Source organism: Scardinius erythrophthalmus, assembly GCF_964197995.2.
Source record: "Scardinius erythrophthalmus genome assembly, chromosome: 10".
Taxonomy (NCBI): Eukaryota; Metazoa; Chordata; class Actinopteri; order Cypriniformes; family Leuciscidae; genus Scardinius; species Scardinius erythrophthalmus.
The window spans coordinates 36622363-36644927 of NC_138230.1; the positions used below are offsets into that span (position 1 = coordinate 36622363).

The 22565-nt window shown below is 41.2% G+C and overlaps 1 protein-coding gene across 6 annotated transcripts in view; it reads left to right on the forward strand.

Annotated features, from left to right (window-relative positions):
- The first annotated feature begins 275 nt into the window (after window positions 1–275).
- runx1t1 (RUNX1 partner transcriptional co-repressor 1) overlaps window positions 276–22565 on the forward strand; it is a 54348-nt gene continuing 32058 nt past the window's right edge. For 4 of the 6 annotated variants that reach the window (XM_081376619.1, XM_081376620.1, XM_081376621.1 and 1 more), the window contains exon 1: window positions 276–729. In XM_081376619.1, the coding sequence (XP_081232745.1) occupies window positions 702–729 (28 nt within the window). In that variant the 5' untranslated portion in view covers window positions 276–701. Of the gene's footprint in view, window positions 730–14159; window positions 14243–18407; window positions 18495–22565 lie in introns of those variants that run through there. The other 2 variants (XM_081376624.1, XM_081376623.1) reach the window with 2 other exon arrangements.

The window sequence follows — 22565 nt, forward strand, 5'->3', positions numbered from 1 at the left end:
TAGTGCTGTCCAATAAGATGTTCATATCAGGTGTAAACAGGCCCTAGGCAAGTGTTTGCTTAAAGTTACAGCAAGCTGTGTGACAGAGATCACAACAAGCCTTATCCATTATTATCCCATCATTTTCTCATAATCTCAAATGGCCCACTCTATATGCTGTTTATCCCATAAACCTGTAAACATTAATATCCATGCCTGTTGTGTTAGACCACGCCCACCGCTAGAGAAAGCCCCGCCCACTCTGCACCTGGGTTTCCCGCCGAAGCTCGCCGACTAGAGGCAAAGTACCACAGCTTCTCCTAGCAGCCGGGTGGGCGTTAGAGGCTCTTCGGAACAAGCCGTTTTCATCACTACTTCGCTGTTCTCGAAGTATTTCTGACTCTTGTCGCACACCAGGATCAAACGTTTTCGCGTGTTTCGTGTTCATGTACTCGGACAGTTGATGCAAAAGACCGCACTAAATGAGTTGAGCTCGAGACACACACAGCATCATCCGCTTGTCAGGTTGAGCTTCATCCGAGCCTCGAGCTCAACTGCCCTTCAGCACACTGGAGCGGTTCTAGAGCTGTGCACTGGAGTTTGACAGACACATTTTCTTCTTCGTCTTGGGAAGTACACGTTTATGACTGAGAAACATCACTAATATATCGACCGGAGTCGAGGACAGGAAATAATTTTTTTCTCTCACAACGCCGTTACGCATGGTGGGAATTTCTACGTCTTTTCAGTGTAAGTCGTGCAGTTATCTTCATCTTGTTTCTCTCGGGATCTCAGATGAATACTAGTCTGCATGCACTTTAGCCACGTTTATTAATTTTTTAGAATGTTTTATTGTGCGTTTTGGGTAAATGACAAACACTTTATTTTGCTTTCGCAGAATATTGTTATAACTCGTTTCGTTTTGCCCACATTGCTTAATTTAATATTATTCACAACGTAAAGGGTATATCACCAACAATACTGATATGCAGTTTGTCATATTTCCCCATAAAAAGTTAAATGGTGACTTCACCGCTGTAGGCTAAATCTTAATAAAATTGACGTTTAACAGGGTTTGATCGCGTTTAACTCTGTATTCGTAAACAACAAATAAACAAAGCTCATACAACGTGTTTCTCTCATGTTACGCGTATTAATTTCATTTGGATTTTATATCATAATAAAAATCTTTATCGTTTTGAGGTATTATTGTGTATGCTTTTCCCGTAACTATTTGTAATGTAGACACATGCATTTTATGTAAAGCTGCTTTAAAACGATATGTTGCCTGTTTTGAAAAGCGTTTTACTAATTGAACTAAAGGGACATATTGTGTAAGAGGGATAAATACTAGGCTATATGTCGCTATAGATTGTAATAGGCTACTATATTAATAATCTATGGGCTCTGTCTACAATCTCACGTGCTCAGTAAATTCATTATCTTAGAGTTTATGGCCTTACAAACCCAACACAACACTGTAGGTCTTTATGCATCTTTTAATGCAGCTTTTAGATTTATTATTGGTCATTTTCTTTTTCATAAGAATGTTTTTATTACACACATTTAATACCATCCATAATAATATATGAAGTCAACCAGTTAAACATTAACTGTCGATCAGCATGTCATCTGTTGGCCGAATGCAATATCACCTCCGTCTATAAACACGGTCTCTAATAAGCTTGAGGATTGTTGCTGGCCAGTCCGCGAGATTCTCACGCGCTGCAAATTTGATCAAATCAAATGGTTGATTACAAACACATGAAGACTAAACATCTGGTGTGAGACAGGCAGAAAATTGTGACACCACAATGGATTTAAAAATGTTGATAAACCAAGTGAGAGAAGACGCGTTTGACAATAAGGATATCACTTTGGATTAGGAAGCTGTGTTTAATTGTGAAATCACAATTGAGTAGATGTCTTTAACAATATTGATAAAATTTGAGAAGATCCATTTACAATTGTGATGTCACCATGGATTAAAATGCATCTGACAAGAGTGATATCACATCAGATTAAGATTAAGCTAAGTAAATGTCTTTAACAATTGTGATATCAAATTTATTGAACAGATCCATTGACGATTGTGACTTGACAAGATGAGTCTGACAATTGTGATGTCACAGTTTGATTGAAAAGCTGTATTGACAACTGTGACATCACAATGGATTGAGAAGATGCGCTTATCAATTGTGACTGAGCCAGCTTTTTAAAAGCTTCTCCCGTCACAATTGTCAAGCTCATCTTCTCAAATCCATCATGATGTGAATAGTCCACTCTCAGCGCTTAAGCCCTCTCTTGACTGAAAAGTTGAGTTTCTGAAGTTTAAGGCTGAGTGGTTAAAATGAAAATTCAATGGTAGATTTTTATTTCCATTGCTCTCAGGGGCAGTCTTTGTGTATTTAAGGCACACACACACACACACACACACACACACACACACACACACACACACACAAAAAAAAGAAATATGTATATATATATACTTTGGAGACCCTGTTCTCTGACGAAATGCTCGTTCTCATAGCTCGTGTTGCTCATGTCACAGATTTATGCAATTTTTTAAACAATCAGTTGTACACATTCTCATCATAGATTTTTCATCTCACGTAGATTTACATTTTATTTTCTTAAAGGTATCTCTACTGGTTTCTTGAAGATATGTTATTCTTTATTGATTTTATGTATGATTCAGAAAATGGAGGCTATGCTGGTCAAATGGAGGCTATGCAACTATGCCACTATTTGGTCATCCACTCATTAATGTCATTGCCCTCTGCTCCTGTCAACATGAGATTCGAACTATAGCCCAAGGGACAGTGCAGGTAGTGAACGTACCTTGATTAAAGGCAAACATGGTCTATGGTGGCTGGAGGTTAGGGTTCGGTTAGCGATAAGCAGTGTGTGTGTGTGTGTGTTTGAAGCCAGCATTTGCAGGCAGCAACATCCTCTGGCTGAGGCCATCTGCACAGCCACCAGCCTGCCTGCCTCACACCTGTTCCCTCTCCTCCACTCCCACTGGCCTCACACGGGTCAAACGCATGAAACCAGACACTGCCACAGCATAATGAAGAGATGACTCGGCTGCCCACACCAACACGCACAGCTGTGTGTGAGAGAGAGAGAAATGGAAATACTCATCCATTATTTTCGAATATGTCTGGGAGATGTTTACTCGTATTGGTTCAAGCTTATATTTTATTTAATATATATATTCGGAATTAATTATCTATAGATATGCATCATGCATCACTAGAAATTAATTAACCAAATGCAAAATATTAGTCTTTTTTTTTAAGACAATGTTCCTCCACTGATAAATGTGCTTCTCATTTACCTTAAACACAGCAGCGTAAAAACATTTGTAGTTAAGTGTTTACTATGTATTTTAAATGACGAACAGCAGACGTGCTGGCTGAAAGCCGAGCGTGTTATCATTGCAGTGGCTCATTTCATTAGTGATGTCATTAACCCCATACATAAACTGGCAGACATTCTCACCAGACACTTGCACAAATACACAGCATGTCTCGTTGCTTCACAATTTCTCTTTCATGCACATTTAAATCAAAAACATGCTCTTTGTGCATAAGGATACAGAAACACACTGTAAATTTTGCAGCGAGCAACCGTATGTGTCCAAAAAAGTCTAATCTGACAGCCCATATAATTTCTCTGGATGAATAAAAATTGTAATAACAAAAGAGAAGAAAAACGAGCAAGTTCAGTTACACGACATCAGCCGAGTGCATTATATGCGCTCTTAATGTTTCAGCTCTTAAGGGAAACATTCCCAAAATGCATTAGCGGTATTTCACTCACATCTCTTTCCATTGAGCTATATCATGTATGAGGCTCTTTATATTCATTGAGGGCTACTGTTGGACTTGCTGACACACTCAATCTTGCGCAGTAAATAAGCGACGCGAGATGTTGGGATTTGTCAGGGGGAGAAAGACCCCTTATTTGCGAGGGCTCTAGATTTGACTCGATGTGAGTGTCTGTGGAGAGCAGGCCATGAATGATTGAGGCGGCTGCCATCTCCCAGAATCCATGCTTCGGATCGATAGGGGGCATAATGGCTACAAATTTTTCAATGAGAGGAATTTAGCGTGTGGTTATTGGATTTCATAAAACATGAAAGTATAATGTGAGAGAAGAGGATGATTGGTTTTTATTGTATCGTAGGGCTGGAGTGTACAATATAGCGAGGCAATATAAAGTCAAGGGGGGCTTTTTTACAAAACAATTTCGTCCTAGATATTAGATATTAATTTGTACAAATGTAATAGATATTAAATTTATATATATATAATTAACATATGTTTCTGATCTGGGAATTATTCAAATCCTTGAAACTGATGAATATATAGCAGAACTAAATACTTTTGTGGTGTCTTTAAACAACTGAAGGATTCCTATAAAGTTGGATCTGAACTTGCAGTGGGGTCGATCTGAACATGAGCCGTCTTTGAGTTCCACACCAGGGTTAACTAAACAAACCCCAGCTCCAGCTGACAGGTGTCCGGGCTGCCCAGCCTTGCTCACTATCTGTCTTCCTCTCTCATTTACTCCCTCTTTCTCTCTTTCTGTTAATCCAAGATTCACTTGCCAATTAACTTCTCTTTTATTATATCTCCTTCCTCTCTTATTCCAACACATACTCTTTCACTCACATCTATCAGCCGCACTCACTCACACACACACAGACGCAGTCACGCGCACACTAAACTACCTCTCTGTCTTCTGTCTCTGTCTCTCTCTCGCGCTCTCTCTCCCCCTCTGTTTATTTTCCTGCCTCCATCTGGACCAGGCTGATATTGTAATCGCCCTAATGCACATTGCCTTCCCCTTAGACACACACACAATGTGCCATCCTGACAAGCCCCTTTATATTTCAGATAAGCCGGGGATGTGTGTTTAATGAATACAAAGCCGCGGTGTGTCGCCGTGCACTCTGCCAGAAGGTAATCTTATTGAATAGGTGCTTTTCAGCGATGCAGAAGACGATAGCAGTGCAGGAGTGAAGATGTAACCTGTTAGCTCGTGCCTCCTCTATTTTCCCGTCATAGAATTTACATTTAAAGATTAGCTGTAAAAGGGTAAAAGATTCAGGGTGGTGAAGGTGTCAGGATGTGTGTGTATGTGTGAGTGTCGAAGGGGGTTGGGAGGGGGAGGGGGGTGATCGAAAGGAGCATGACTTTAGCAGGAAGGAGTGAAGGAGACAAAAAAAACAGGGCCTGTCATACAGAGGCTGTATCTGGCCTGCGTTTCAGCCTTGCGGCATCGCTATCTCTCTCCAGACCGACTCTCTGCTCCCTGGGAACAGAGATTAGCACATTGTTATCTGTAATTGGGTTTTGTCTGTGGATTCAAGGGCTGCTTTTTGCCAAGGAGAAGGTGAGAATGGCACATGACCAACATTATGCTTTGGCATATCAGTGTAAATGCATGATTGATGGAGAATATGGACTGTGTAATGGCTTCATTAGGGTTTACTTCTTTTTATGAGGTAACAATTGCTGAGGGTTGGACTCAGCTCTTGCAGAAAGTCTATAAAGCTCTTCTATAAAAAAGGTGTTTGTCAGTGACAAACTGCCAAATAGACATCAGAAACATCCTTTTCAGTTATCCTTGTGCTTCGTTTACAGTTGCTAGGGTTGGGCGGTATGACCAAAATCCTGCATACTGTCATTTCATGTCACAACATAATATAGTAATTTTGCTTGAATTTAAAAAACAACAAATTTATATATTAATTAACCATGTGATAATGCATTTTTTTTTTTTAATAATAATAATTGTTTTTTTTACAATGGCCGATACAGGATTTATCTTAGATTGACACCACCCAAAAGCAAAAATGTTTTCATTTGATCGATTCCAGTGTACCTTTAATTACTTAAGAAATGAGTGGCACTTCACCTTATATGATTAGTTTTCTTGATGCAAATCAAAAGATAAGATTCAAGATTTTGCTATCCACATGACACAAAACAGAAATACTAACATTATAAAACAGATCATTCTGACTAAATCAGATGAGCCACCATCTGGGCTGTTGTAAAGAAATACATTATGTCTGAAATACAGCCAAATGAATCGGAATCAAATCGAAATTTGAATCAAACCAAAGCTAATCGAATTTGGGAAATCTGTATCTATACCCATCCCTACTTAAAGCTATTACTGCATTCTCAGTTTACATGAAGCACAGATGCATTAAGGACTACCTTTTTCCTGAAATTTATGGGATCAGAGTGGGAATCTGTCAGCTGTATCTGTTCAGTCACTAATGTATGATTCATGGGCCGCTCACGCCCATTAATTTTGATTTATGGATTCTGATATGTATTTATGAAAAGGGCACCCACTCCAGTGCAGCCTCTGTGGCCCAGTAAAGAGGAGTGTAATTAAGATTTGTTTTGAGCCTAGAGGCTCAACTCCTTCAAGAGCTATGGATCAATAGGCAGAGACAGTAGACCCCTGTGTGTTCACTACACATATTGACACGCTCAGTCAATTAGAGCTCCCGAGAAAAGGAGAGAGCAAGCGAGCAGAAAGACGACGAGAACAAGATGGATCGGTAGAATTGTACTCGACGCTCGTATGGTCTGAATAAATGAAAAATAATGTAGTATGCAATTGTGTAATGCAGTGATTTTCCAAAGCACACAATGCCATATGGTGTGCATTCATTATAACGTCTATAGATTCTTACACGGCTAGAGAAAATAACACCTGGTATTCAATAGCTTCTTCATAAACGGAGTGCACAGACTTTTAAAAAGCATTTGTTTATGTGTGTGTGTGTGTGTGTGTGTGTGTGTGTGTGTGTGTGTGTGTGTGTGTGTGTGTGTGTGTGTGTGTGTGTGTGTTGTGGTCTCTGAATTAGTCCGAATTGCATTGATGCTATAGTTTGGGCTTCCTGTTGTTGGCAGTTAGTGTCACAGACACTGTGGTGGGACAAAAGCTCTGTGGTGTAGCACACTAGAAGATTGTGTTGTAGTTGAACGATCAGCAGGTGCCTTCGAGATAAACGCTCTGTGTCAATTATTTCTAGAAGAGGTGATTCATAAGACGGGGCTGAAGTATAGAAGTAGAGGGAGACAGAGCATGGGGGAGCAGGTAAAGAGGAGCATGGGCCCGGGTGGATGAACCTCTTCGTTTTCAATGCGGCTTCACATAAAAGAGTCATTTTGTTAAACGTCGTTGCATCTAAGCTTTTGTTATCCATGAATGGAGGGGGCACCCCTTGCACATTAAAAGTGTTTGGAGCTGCAGAACAAATAGAGAATTAGACTGAATTACTTGACATTATCTCCCCATGTTACCATCATCGTCACTGGAAAGAGTCTAAAGGAGCCGTTTAACACAAAAGACAAAATATAGCACTATATGAAACACTGAAGAACAAGACAATAATGCATTTTATTACTCAATCGCTTTTTTAAATATAATGCATTTTTCAATGCTGAACTATGGCAGCTCAGACCGTACCAAGTTTCCTGACAAACGAGGTTCCTCTGATAGGAATCTTGTATACAGACTTCTTAGAAGCTGTGAAATGAGAATGAACCTTGTCTCAGATCCTGTTTATGGCCGTATGGATGTGAGTGTGTTTTTTTTAAACAGCTGGGAAGGAATTCACCCTGCCAGGAGCCATTCCTGGTCACTCAGAACTTCCGCCATTAGCAACACGGCTCCATTGCACGCACATGACCACAGAATGAACCCACAGATGGGCACTGGTCTCGGCTGCCGCAGACCTTAAACATGTCGGTCACATTTCAAACTCCTCCAAAATAAGACATTGAAGAAGATTATCAAAGCAGATTGAGTCCAGGTAAATGATTTAGTGTTCATGCGGTTCATTATGGATCAATAGGGTCTGAGTTGAGGGGGCCGGGAGAGGAGAGCAGTGATCCATGGCCGTGCCACTTCAGTTTGTGTGTAAGGACACGAGATTCTGCCTGCAAGTTTGTATTCAGGATGCACCAAATCCTGACAATTATTTTCATGTTATGGCTTATATTACAATTCTGTATTATTATGTCTAAATAAATGAAAAGTAATGCACTAAAAAGTAAAATCAATCACAACATTATAATGTACAGTATAACAAATTGATATTAATTTTGCGATTTGTTAATGAATACTTTAAACAGTCTTATGAAATTATTATTATTTTTAAAGATTAACTTTAAGTGAATGTTAGATGAAGATAGATGTTAGATGAAAATTTTTTATGAACATGCACAATCAAATATCCAATATCGACTGAGAAATTAAACATCTCTAATTTCATCTAATAGCTGATGATTTGTATTTGGGTGGACAATGATGTTGATGCATTTGGTTTTACAGTATGAAAATGTTAATTATTTTTTATGAATATTCCTGGTTTTATTGTTACTCATCAGTGCATGTTATTTCAAAGGAACAATCTTTCATCAAAAAGTAAAAACTTGGACTGCCTCTGGGACAATGTTGCTTTCCTGCTGACATCACCAAGGCCATGCGGGTTATTGAATTATGTTAACCAGTAGGTAAATAGCAATTTAGGCATTGTTTGAGTCCCACTCAAATGTTTTTGAGGTTTCTTGTTTGATATTCTGCACTCCACATATGTTGCATATGCCATTTTATGTTGACTTTAAGACTTGTAATTGCACGAGTCCCGATGAAGTGGTGATATTTTGATATTTTTTCAGTTTGGATGAAAAGTTTCTGAACAACGTATCCAAGAATATAAAGGGGTACGTATGGATTGGAATGGCACTATGTGGTATTTCATTGCGCTGTGGTCTCTCTGTGATTTATTCCTTTCAAAATACACTTCAGCGCCAGTGTTTTAAATAGCCTCAAAGTGCGGCGAATGGCGCAGCTATGGCAAAATCGAGACCCCTTTCCGAATTGGAAGGGGTCTCATGGAGCAATAAAATGGCAGAGCTTATAAATCCATCTTGCCTTATAAGGTCAGAAATGTTTTAAGTTGTTTCAGGACAGTTGTGTGTGCCAGTAATTGTTCTCCCATCTGTCTTAATGTGTCTTTATCAACATCTGGTTTTGTAAGCTATACTTCAGTAACAAGTATCCGTTATGTGTCAAGGGTTCCCAGTCCTGCTAGCGCGATTAGCCTAGCCTTGACTACCGCTCTGAGTTCAGCTCCACATATGATTGCCATTACTCCATACCATTGACAAAATGTAATAACTTTTCAGGGGAAAGATGTGTGCATGTGACTGTTTTTCTTCTTCTCTTCACTTTTTCCATAACTGTAAAGAATTATTTTGGTCTGGTTTTAATGTTCCCCCGGTGACTGGACAAATTACTGGCTCGCAGGGCATTTAGGGCTGCCTGAGTGAAACGTGAATGGCTCATCCCTCTAAGCACAGCCCTGTTTGCACCTCCCTGCATACCTTACCAACAGAGAAAGCGAGAGAGACGTGAAAGGAGATGCGTCTGTAACGAACCTATCCCCTCCTCCGAAGCATGGGCTCAGAAACAAGCGCACACTTTGGCAGCGATGCAAAGATATGATCTTAATCTGCTATTTCCTATTTGGCAGTATTAAATTCTCCACATAATATTTCACAGCTGCACTGGGATCAAATCTAATGGTGCAGCTGTAATTTTATGTTTGCAAATTTTAACTGTTCTTTCTTTCTGTCTCTCTCAACGTCTCCCTCCAGCCCCTCCTCCTCCCGGCACCATATGGGAGATGCTGCTACACTCATATGAAGGGGGATTGTGCGTACGATATGGCACAGCATTATGTGTGGTTGAAGCCACATTGATGGTTAGATTGTGTTGGAGTTGTGCGCAGTGTAGCGTGCCATCTAAATGGAGGGATTAGGAGCTTGTCATGGTTTCATTCACCCTGAGACACTTAATTCCGCACATTTTCGTCCTCCAGAGACCTTATCGCATCTAGAATTTGCGTTGGCCAGGTTACGATCTGAATGCTCACCCTTGTATAGCTACAGCTACCCTTGCAGTATTTTTGTTAGCGATGTGCAAAACGAAATATTTTTAAGTTGACTTTTTGGAGGATTGTCTGAATGACTAGTTGAGTAATTGGTATTAAAGAGATGGTTCACCCAAAATTTTTAGATACTGTCATCATTTACCCTCATGTAATTTCAAACCTCTACGACTTTCTTATTTTGGAATAAAATATGCTAAAGATATGTAACATGTTATTTATGTGATATTGTTACAGTATTTATTAAGATTTTCAATTTTCATTTTGGTTTTATTCATTTTATATGTGTTCGTTTTATGTGCTTTTGTCATTTTTTATAGATATTTTTTATATTTCTATATTGCTTTAATTTAGTTTTTTATTTCAGTTTTAGTATTTCAACTTAAACTTATTTGACTTTTGATCTATCCCTTTAAAAAGGACTTTACAATTAGGCTGGTTTTAGGTTCACTTGACCCGATTGAACATAGTGCAAACAGGTTAAAGCACTGTTTATCAAACAATTAAAGCGCAGCATGCAAATGAAAGTACAGTACGACTGCTAAAATAACTAATAGAAAAAGATTACCTCCCAAATCATCTAGTCAGTTCTTAGACAACTAACCGACCATTGTGATCCGTTCCTATTTTTAATCCGGTACACAGATATATCCTGGGGTGATTCGCCACCATCATTGTGCACAGCATGGAAGCGTGGAAGACAGCGCTCGTCACTGACAAGGGGGTCCTTCTGGACGCAGCCTCCCCGAGCACTTATTGCCAAAGAGATGATTTGTCATGCACGGCCTCAGGCTATTGCTTTTAATGACAGTGTAAACGGAAAAGTCGGCGGCTGATTAGAGAGCGTGCACACTCACAGCATGCTTATTCAGATCTCACTTTTGGCTCCCGTCTGGTGCTCCCTGTCGCTCCGCGCCAAACACGATTCTCTTAAAAGGCCCCTTGCATCAGCTGAGCGCTGGAGGCGCCTGGATGTGTGTGTGTGCGTATGTGTGTGTGCATAAGATGGATTAATGCTATAAACAGAAAGTTGGATTTATCTGCGATTGGCACCACGTTTTTCTTTACGCAGGATTTGGAGCCCGAAGAGGAGGAGAGAGAGGAGAATGCCTTTATTCAAAACAACTGTTTGTGAGTAATTAACATATGAAAGGAAGCTTACAGTCTGGCAAATCCCTGCACTTGTTTTCAATTATTTATCCACATTCTGGGAGGGGGGAAGGGGGTGACGGAGGTGGGTGTCGATCGTGAAGGGAGGGTGGCGGGTTATTTGGAAGCATGAAAAGAAAAGTGATTTTTTTTTTCTCCTCTAACACAACCAGAGGGCCTCTGGGAATATGCTATCAGACATGATGAGATGAAAATGGAGTTGAGCCAAAGAGTGGATTATGGGTAACGCAGAGAGTCGATGAAGAGTGGACAGTAAAACGGATTCAGAGTGATGATTATTGGATACAGCGAGGCATTGAACTGACGGAATCGGACGGCACAGAGCAAAACGGATGGGAAAGACAGGGGGCCTGGACCACTACTGAACGTAGGACACAAGGAACGGCAAAGATAAAGAGAGAAGGACTGGATGGAATAAAGTTTTCACAGGCATTTGTCAGGGTGGGGCCTTCCTGTGTTCAAAGATGCCACAGGCTGGAGATTGATGGGAAGGGCTGCGGGCCAGGACTATATCAGCACCGAGCAGGACCAGTCTGGACGTGGCAGAGGAAACCAGAGGGAGGAGGAGATCAGGCAACCCTGTGAGAGACCAGAGAGAGAGAGAGAGAGAGAGAGAGAGAGAGAGAGAGAGAGAGAGAGAGAGAGAGAGAGAGAGAGGGAAGATTGAGAGTGGAGCTCAGAGCGATTGAACAGACGTAGAGTCACTGTGCCAGATGCCACAAACTATAGAAGCAGGAAGAAGTGAGGGAGGAATGAAACGGGAGGAGATGGTCTGTACAGCGGCACATCAAGACGCATCACATAGTATCATGTTTTAATGTGCAGATTTTATTCACTCTTGCAAGCTGTGCTTGTTCGCCAATAATCACTAGCTTTATTTATGATGGGCTGTGGAATAATGTTATAATCAGATCGCCTCGTTCATGGATAATGCAGGCTGTAATGTAATGGGTAACTTATTATACAGAGCAACATAACTTTACAGATTCATGTAGTTTTTATTAGCGTGATGGTGCAAACCAATGCACAATATTTCAGTAGGACTGAACATTTGTGGTAGAAATGTTGCATTTGTAGTAGAAGCATGTAGCTGGAGGCTATGGAGTTCGATTAACTCCTGTCCTCATTCTCGCAGATCTTGCTTTTTCAAAGACGTCTGCCTCTGTGCATGCCGCTCATTTCAGACTTTGTCTGTAGCTGATGTTGATTACATTTTAAAATTAAAATGAGTATGAATAAAATTAAAACAAAAATTGTGTCCAGAGAGATATTGATATCTTTTTCATCATGATAAAGTTAAATGTAATTTATAAAAAATTTGTTTACATCGGTAATAATATTTAAAAGGAAAAAATATTCTTTATCCATATGGCTGTTGGTAGATTTGGTAGGAAATATTACAATAAGAATAAAACGACCGTAAATTGCTGATGTTCTTTGGGAACGAGAAAAACAATTTTTTCCCCTTTTTTAACAAAACAAATTATTTGCATTTCTTTTTTCAGGTGGTGTGGCCGTTATGTCCCTGGCTTTTCTTGGCTGATAGAGGAATGTAAACCCTGAACCGAGTGTAGCAGTTGTTTAGCCCCCTCTTTCCTTCAATGCTTTTCCTCTCCCGCTTCAGACTTCATGCCATCTGTGGGTTTGATTTAGTAGCTAAGAGGCTTTCTGAGCAATGGACAAGTGATGTTAATAGCACACATATGCCAGAGGACTGATTTAGTTTTACGGCTGTGACATGATACTGTTTTGATTCAAGCGAGGTTGAGCATAACTCATCCACTGCTGCGCTGATCACCATATATTTTAATAATAGCAATGAGTTTCTCTTTTATGTCCTCTGTATCTGTTTTTTTCTCTTTTTTTTCCTCTTTGTTGTAGTGGCGGTGACTTTATTTAGCATGTACTACACACACACAAAAGCCCCTCTGCAGGTTGACAGGCTGCTCACCTCACAACATATCTGCAGTGCCCGTTGTCATGGCAACTGCAGCGGGCTGCTGGCAGTACTATGTGGTCGGAGGTGTGCTGAAGTAGAGCAGTGCTGACCAGAGGGATGCTCGGGGTCTGCCCGGGACACCCGGGGTCAGTGTGCCACAGAAACACAGCTCTATCTGTTCTCACCTTCGCTGGGGCTAGTGAATATTTCATGAGGATGCTGGAGAGTGTTTTTATCATAATCTGTGAGTATAGAGAGTGGGCATATATGAAATCCATACTTCAGCCCCTTTTTGAGGGTGAAGAAATTGTAACAAGTTTCACTTTTGGGTGAACAATCTCTAAGAACAAAGGACTTACTGAATGACGAGCATTCGATTTTTGTGGAAATCTGTCTAGTTTCTGCCAATCATTTGCCTGCTGGGTGTTCCTCAAGAAGGGCAAGAGTGCGGCGGATAGCGGCAGCTTGTTGATGCCCCAGCCGTGGCTTGCGGAAGCCTGATAGCGGGACCAACCTCTCGACCAGGACAGTGGAGGTCAGGCCATGAGCTCGCCTGCCCTCAGGGCTTCCGACTCTAATTACCTGAGGAGCAAAACATCCCGGCCTGCCGGTGGGGGAAGAATGTGTGAACGTAGGATATCGGGGCCGCGCAGTCCCGCAGCAGCGACATCCTGCCCGGGAAGGCCGGGCGGGCCCTGTCCGTCCTGGTTCCTGACAGTGGGCTATCTCTGCCGGGCCCATGGTTCCTTCCATTCTAAAGGCCATTGTGTGGAAAAGGGCTGGGCCAGGAATGACTGGTTCCTGTTGGGCTCGATCTCTCGCTCAGGCAGCTCCGGTCCCACTGACAGATTCCTCTTGTTTTGTTTTGCTCTCTCTCTTTTTGTGTTAGTCACTCATGAGGATACTGAAAGTAAAATCAGAACTGAGAAGAGGCTGCATTGTGCTGCTTCTATCCTCTTTCCACAATATGTTTGCATTACATAATCTAAACATAAGCTGGGACAGCTGGTATCCTCACTTTCGAAAAAGTTGACAAAAACGTTCTAAAGCAGAAACCTCTTTTTTTTTTCTCTTCAGCATTTGCTGGTGAATCTGTCAGTGCGCATCTGGACTCGCCTCTGAAAAGCGAACGGCTCGTGATCAGGATTTAGAAATGAGACGTAGGTGTTTTTGTTTGTTACCTAAATGCAGAACCAGACACAATGAATCTGTCACACTGTATGTGTTGTGTGTGCGTGTATGTGTGAAAATGTAATTTTTGAAGTATGTATTAATAGCACCACCTAGTGTGTAAACACTAAAGGATGAGCCACATAGGCACCTTCACGTCCCTTTCTCTGTTATTATACAGACAAAAGAATTGTAATTCATCGCCTAATGAAACATGGTCTGTTTTCCGCAATGAGAAAGAGCGACTCAGCTGTCAAACGGTGCAAGTGTCTATGACCGGGCTGAGAGCAGAGTCTGGCTCGGGTCTGAATGAGGGGGCTGATTTGTTACTGACGACATGCTTTTCATGAATCAGCACAACTGCCTGTTTCGCTTTCTAGTGTAAGCCCCACATTCAGATGATACTTTTAAAGACTGGAGAGCGGGATTATTCTGCCGTCACTGGGGGCGAGGAGGGAGGGTCTCTTTGGACCTGGTGACAGTTGTTCAACTTGATTGGCGTGCACTGTGTGCCACAGTCATGCTGAAAAGGTGGAGTGGGAAAATCATGAATAGCTGTGGAACACAGATCTGGCCCCGGCCCTCTGCCACAGCTTGCTCTGGGACTTAGGGACAGCAGAACGGACAGATGGCTCAGGACTGGACACGCACACACACAAACACACACACATGCTTGCTTTGGCTTTTTCTGTTATTTTTTCATGCAGACCCTCAACACTAAGGTGGCTAAGAAAGCTATATGGTGCCTTCATTCACACAAGATACATACAGAAACCAATAGTGATGCACAGAAATAATTTATTTACGAAACTGAAAATAAAGTTTCCATTTAGCTGGAAAAAGAAATAAATAAAGTTTTGGTAATTGATTTAGGGTAACTGGGTAATTGAACTCTGTATGCTGTTCTGGGTGTTGTTTTTTCAGGTGCTAAATTGAAAGTTATAGTAAAGTTCTTTGGCAAATGTCTGCAGTTATTCAACATTGCTACTCTATCATAATTTTTGTTTACAGGAAAGTGTGTACCTGTTGTAGCTTATCCACATTGTGTGCAAAGCGCATCATCAGAGAAATCCTTATGAAACGTCACTGGTTCACCAAATGTAATTCAACCAAATATTTTGTTTGCCGAAATCTCAGTATATCACTAGAAAACAAAGTATCACTGTTAATGTTTTGTTTATTGCTTTTTGCCTTTATCATATAGTGCTGTTTAGGTTGACAGGAAAGGAGAGGGTAATTTATGGGATTGCTGCATAACATGGGTCATCCATTCATAATAATATTCCCCGCCTTATATTGACAATTTATCTGTGGCTTTATATTAATATAAGTGTGAATTGACAGCACTAGACCAACAGAGGCATTTCCAATCTGTTTGAGTCTTCATATTTGCAGCAGATCCGCATGAGATGAAACACAAGCATTCCTATCACACAGCTTATATATGATGTTAGCTGAGTACTTTTTTTTTGCTGTGTTTGCTTCTTGTATCAAGTGTTTTGCTTCTGCAAGGAGAGCTTCATGTGGTTTCTGCTGTCTGTTGTGGCTGAGAAACATTTACACTGTGATTCGTACCCTCGGTCGTGCCCTTTGGGGGTTTCCTCTGAGAGACAACATCATACTGGCTGATCTAATGATCGTCTTTCTTTCCATAGTTCCTCCCTTCCTCTGCTTTCTCTTTTTCTGTCTCATTGCAACCTCTCCAGCTCAGCCACCCTGCGAATGAGCAGATCATAAGAGAGCTCTAATGACTTCCAGCTGTGTGGAAGATAAAGTCCTTTGGGTTAAGTCGAGAAGTAGACTATAAAAAAAAAAAGCTTATTTGGGCATCTTTTTTCAGCATCAGCAGACCACTAAAAACATGTTCCCCCTATGTAACCTGGCCTGCAGCACAGGTCAAGGGTCTGAGCGTGTGGGAACACTGCATGTGTGCAACTCCTTCCCGCTTTCCCAGTTGGGACCTTCGCAGGAAAAGACCCTGCTTTTTAAGAAGCTCTTAAGCCAGTCACAAAAAACTGGCGCTATTGGTCCTTGGAACGCGAAAGAAGTGGAATCCCTTCAGCTCACAGTTTCCTCATTTCGCATCGTCTCGTTCCTGCTCTTTCAGTCTGTTAATGCAGCCAACTCTTAAAGCTGTGCTGGAAATATATTCTCTTCCTACCGGCTCTGAAAGGGCTGTCAAATTGGTTTAAGGGGACGGAAGGGACCCACAGAAAAGCCTGAATATTTAGTTTGCTATGTTGCCTTTCAATAAAATCATAGATGTAGCGAATTTTGAGAAATGTACTCGTTCAGAGGCTAGGGGAATTGATGAATCTGGCTTTGTGCTGAGTGGACATGAAGGTGTGTAAGTGCTGACAAAAAGGAAGTCGAAAGGACATTTTCTCACACACCTCATTGCAGGATATAAATGCAGCAAAGTATTGTTTTTTACCTCATGGTAAGTGATCATCCTAGAATTGTTCGATTATGTTTGCATTTTCTGAAAGAGCTGCTGTAGGCATCAATCACAAAGTTTGAATGCGTTTCTGTATAGCAGTGTAATTCCTTCTTACCTTGTTGCACAATTGGCTTTTTATGACTTTTATGATAACTGCACTGCATTTTACTTTATAGCTGCAGGATAAAGTAAATGAGGAATTCTGGCATTGTTGGAGATTTGGTAATGTTCGTAATTTACAAGTGAATGCAACCGCTGGCAATTAAAACAAAAAAAACATTGTTTGACAATGCCAGTAAGAATTTTCGGAAAAGTCATTCTCTGTTTTTGCTGGTGATTGAACATTTAAGGTAATACTGTATTATTACCCAACTCTGAGACAGTTGGGGTGGCAAATCTGTGCTTTTTATCTCAAAGTCACATTCTGTCCAACCCCCACAGTGGAGAGACAGGTTGGAGGTGCAAAAAGAGTAGATCCGCCACTAAACGTGCAAGAAAACTCTTTCTCTCTCTCTCTCTCTCTCTCTCTCTCTCTCTCTCTCTCTCTCTCTCTCTCTCTCTCTCTCTCTCTCTCTCTCTCTCTCTCTCTCTCTCTCTCTCTCTCCTGAGTGTTTCCTCCACATGGAGCTCATCTGCTGTTTAAGGCGGCTGGGAGAAATGCCTTCAAGCTGACAGGGGCTGAAAGCCCAGACATATGTTAATCACATGCAGTGATGGCAGTCTGGGAGGGGAGAGAGAGAAACGGCAAATCTGAGAAAGAGAGCAGAAAAAGAACGTGTGCGAGGGGTGGGGGGAGAGGGGGAAGAGCGCCACTCTAGAGACTTAAAACACAGCAGTAGAGGCAGATGCATGCCTTTGTTTGGACTCTCCAAATTGATTTTTCTTGGTTCTAATGAGGTTGTTCCTGCCACTGCTTGCAAAAAGAAAAAATGGTGGATGGGGCTGATTGATGCAGGTAGTTTGCTGGTATTTTGGATGGATCTAAAGCATTTAAGCATCAACACAGTACATTTTTACATGGATGAATCAGAAGGTTGATTAGTGAATCTGATTATCTGGACTTCACAAACATGAGCAAACACGCTGTTCACCTCAGATCTATATTTTTCATCTGATTATGAATGTAGTAGTAAAGTATGAAGTGAATCTGGTTAAGCAGAAGCAGATGTGAATGAACTCAGATTGGCCAGTTGACCAGAAGAGGGTTGTTTTTGCAAGACTGCACTTAATTCAGAGCATATGAGAGGGCAGATTCACAGCACAAATCTATCTTTCTGTCTTACTTTTGTATATCTATCTATCTATCTATCTATCTATCTATCTATCTATCTATCTATCTAACCCCCCCCCCCCCCCCCTCATACGCGTGCTGTGTTTTGTGTGGCTGCCGCACATCAGTTGGGAGGGGTCAGCGGAGGAGGCGGGGAGCGTGTGTGCTCGCATTTGCGTGCGCTCTAGCTGTCATTGTCTCAGTCTGCGGGCTCAGGGAGCAAGCGTGTGCAGGATAGCGCGAGGCCCCAGCGGCCACACGTGCCCTTGTTAGTGCAGGGCATCCCTGGAAGCAGAGCAGAACGAGAGGCAGGTCTCCATCTGTCCCTCTAAGGCTCTGAAAGCAGGAGGACAGGCTGCTCCACTCTCCCGTTTGGACCTGGTGTACCGGCCTTGGGGTCCTGTGCCAACCCCCGTGCCCCTCGCAGAGCACAGAAAGACAAAAAGAGACTTTGGTTACAGGGAACCTGGTAGAAATACAAAAAATACCCTGGATTATTTGATAAGATTGTCTCCATCATCTATGATGCCAGGTGAGATTGGGAAGCTTTGATTGTTTTGACTGTCGGTGGGAAATTGTGCATGTGCATTTTTGAATGTAAATATTTAGTAAAATATAGAATTAGCCTATTTAAGGCAACTTCTACTGCTGTTATTGCCTTTATGCCAACCTTATTAAATTGATGCTGTTCTTTATATTTTTTTGTTAAAACTAATGCATTTATTGATTTATTTTTTTGAGAAAGAGTTATTTATTTTTTTACATGCATGATGCTTTTTTGATTAGCTTAGATGAGTTTTATGTCTGCTTGTGCAAGGGAATGTTGGTAAAGAATAAACATAAGAAGATATAATAGGGGGAATAATACAGGGCTCAATAATACGTTTTTTTTTTCTACTGGCCTGTTCAGGTCAGTAGTTCACTTTTTATTTACTGTACATTAAATCTAACGTTTTCGGTGCATAATGTTTTTTGCCAAATTTGCCAATCCTATAAAATGATCATATTTATTTAAAAAAAAAACACATTTTGTGCTTTTTAGAAGGCTTCCAAGACTATCTAAAAGTCATTCTCTATGCTAGCCTTATAACTTTACCTTGGTCACTGATTTAAATCAACACAATTTGCAAAATTTCATTTATCACTGAAATTCAAACGTTTAAGTTCTCAACACATGAAATCTCAAATACAAGCCCAAGAAATGTAAGATGTAGAACCAATACAGCAATGGCCTGACAGTACATCAACTGGCCTTAATGTCTCTCACATCCTTATTTTTGAGCCCTGTTCAGGAAGAACATAGATCTGCTATAGAAACAGTAAAATCACAGTGCAGGAGCATGAAAGTGAAGAAAGCAGACTGAACGAAAGAAAATGAGAGAGGAGAGTTGCAGAGGGCAGCTGGCGTGCTGTGTGTATGCAGGCTGCAGGGAGATCTCAGTGCTGCTCTTCACAGATGGTGTTGTGAGACAAGCTCTGTTGGCACTGCTGCTCTCCTGTGTGCCATGGCCACTACCTCTCTGCCAGCCAACCCGTCTGGTGCCCACCTCTCTGACTCCCCCTCTCCATCTACCCAGCCTCCATTCTCTTTCTGTTTGTGTTTAAACTTCCAAGTGTAACATTGTTGGCTGTGTATTTGGCTCAGTTCAACTGTGGAACAATATGGAGCAAGAGTATTTCTTTAAAAGTGTCTCTTTCGTGTTGTTTCCTTACCGAACGTTGCAGCACTTAAAACGTGTTTGTTAACATTGGCCTTTGTGTACAGTGTGTTTGTGAATAGTGTGTGCATGTGTAGAATTGTTCTGGGAAGCTCTGGAGGAAGCAGCTGTAAGCAGGCGCGTGTGCCAGGTCAGGGACACTTGAGCAGAACTGACACTGGGTTATTTCGGACACCCATCTGCACTGGAGCTACCGTTCCTCCAGGCCGCCGCCACAGACAATCTGTTCACTCGCTGGCAGAGTGCCAAACACAGTGCCGTCCATCTGTGGCAGGGACTGAAGCTCTCAGTGCTGAGCAGAGCTTGGCTCCTTCCTCTCTGCTTGTAGTTTTATAGCTTTTTTTGTTAGCGAGAGTGTTTTCGTACAGTTTGTTTATAACGCATGTTCTCAGTTCGCAAGAATATGCTACTTTAATTAGATAAAGGTCATTCTATTGGGTAATACAGAAACATGACTAAGTCCCTGTATTTTTGTAGCTCTTTTCTTACCTACAGGTTTTATGTACAGTATACGTTTAACAACATTTCTTAGTTTTCACTTATTTCAGCTGCAAGTTATGCTACTCCAACAAGGAGCAGTTTTCATATTATGTTTTCAATGCATTTTCTTAGATATGCTTCTGTAACAAAAGAAAATGTTTCCTTGGGAAGTATAGAAACAAGGCTAAGCATCTGTAGTTTTTTGGCTTTTTTCTGCACAAAAGTGTCATGCAATATTAAAAAAAATACTTTCATAGTTTAATATTTTGCTTGTGGGTTAATCTATTGTATTGAAAAGTATGAAAACAACAGTAAGGCCGTTTTTTCAGTTGAGACGCTTTGCTTGTTTATGATGTGGAATATCCGCGAAAGTGTTACTTGTATCTCATTTCACACATATTTTGTTTCTGTGTTGATTCTATGTTAAATTGTCAATACAATGTACCATATTTCCTCTGGCTCTTGTTTTAAATTATTTTGTTCCGTTATTATGCTTGTTGTTGTCATCTGTTGATGTTGTACAAGCAGAATGTGGCGGTTGGTCGGTGTGGTATTAGTCCCGCCCCTCCGCCACTGTGATTGGACGTTTGGGTAAAAAGTGACAGTGATGAGCGCTCCCTGTATTACCCAAAGTTTAACATTCTTCAACTCTCAGCGACCCGTAAAAACCGCTGGGCGCTCAGTGCTTCAGCGTGAAAAAAAAAAAACGCTCAGTGCCTCGTTATGCTCATGGTGTTTAAAAAAACGTGGCGCTCCCATTGAAAACAATTGGAAAAATACACCAGCCGCGTGAAAAAACGCTAATAAATATTCTTTTTTTTTCTATCTATTCTTTTGTTAGTCAGGGTGTTTTTAACTATATATATATGTAACACTTTCTCAGTTTGACATATATTGATGGTGTATTGTGGTACTTAAAAAAAAAAAAAGCAGTATGGAAACAAGTCTCTCGTCCTGTAGTCTTGTAGATTTTTTGATAGAGACAGTGTTTTGTAAATTCTTTGATGTACTTTGTCAGGTTTTTTTTGTTTTTTTTGTCAGTACTTCATTTTACTTGCATTATGTTGAAGTAAATGTAGAGAAGGTTGTTCTCTTAGGTAATATGAAAACAAGTAACATATCTCTTCTCTTCTTCTAGCTTTGTTACTGTTTTGTTAGAGACACTATTTTTGGTACAACATGTTTCCCATGCAATTTCCCGATTCTTTTTTTTTTTGTATGGCAACAAGGCTTTTGACCGAAGTTTGAGCATTAAAGACAGCCTCTCTAGAGTGTATTTAGTCATTAAGAAGCCACTCAGTGATGGCAGCCAATCGGTTCAGGGGCAGTCATTGCCTGGAGCTACGCCTCAGTTCCTTGTACTGAAAGCCATTAGCAAACTGTGGCCAGTGCCACAATCATGCGCACACACACACAGAAAAGCGCTCAGGGTGGAAGTGCCCTGACGTTAGGTCATACTCCACCATCTCCTGCGTCTCCTGCCTGCCAGATGTGACTCGAACCATTTTTAAGGTCTCATGGAGGGAAAGAGGAGGAGAAGGAGGGAGGGAGAGATCGAGAAGGAGACAGTTTGTGCATGTATGTGTGTGCGCGTGCAGTAATTGGGCGGGGGTGGGGGGGTAGTTGTTTTCTGAATCTGTTTCTACTTAGTAAATCTCCATCCAGGACTGCGTTTCATAAATTGTCGACATATTTTTCTGCACAGCGGACTTAACTCACTCTAATTTTGAACACATGGCTTCTGTCATGTGATATTTTCAAAACACTTGCAGACAGAGGTCCCAGCAGAAATAAACCGTCATTCTGCCGCCAGGGTCTTTCTTTTTTCTTACAATCTCTCTCCCAGCCCCCCCTCCTCCTCCTCCTCTGTGCCTGTCAGTTATTCTTTTATCACGTAGCTGTGTTTTCAGTTAGCGAGAGCAATATATTATTAGCTCACATTTTTGAGTGTAGTAAAATAGCGTTTTGTTAATGTAAAACATGAGCCTCTTTATTATCTGTCGAAAATTGATTTGGCATCCACCGCCGTGGGCTCGACTCGTCCTAGCATCAGAGACTTTGCCACGCTTTTTGTTGCCAAGCGTGGAGAGACGTCCGTTCTTAGCTGCCTCAGCCAGTGAGAATAAGTGGCTGAAATGAATAAAGTGAATAAGTGGATAGAGGCCTACAATTTGCAGGTTTGAGTGGTACTGAGGGCAATGAGCAGAGTGCAGAGGTAATTGCAGTCTTTTTGAACTGAGGGGGACGGGAGCTGTATACGGATATGGATGAAACATCTGACGTGTGTTTCTTAGCTTTTTGAAAACTTCCAGGGAACCTCATGAAGTTCTCTGGGCTCTTTCAATCTAGACTTCCGTTAGGTTGTTTGTAGTTGCATGTTGTTGATCGATACAGGTTATTCGGTG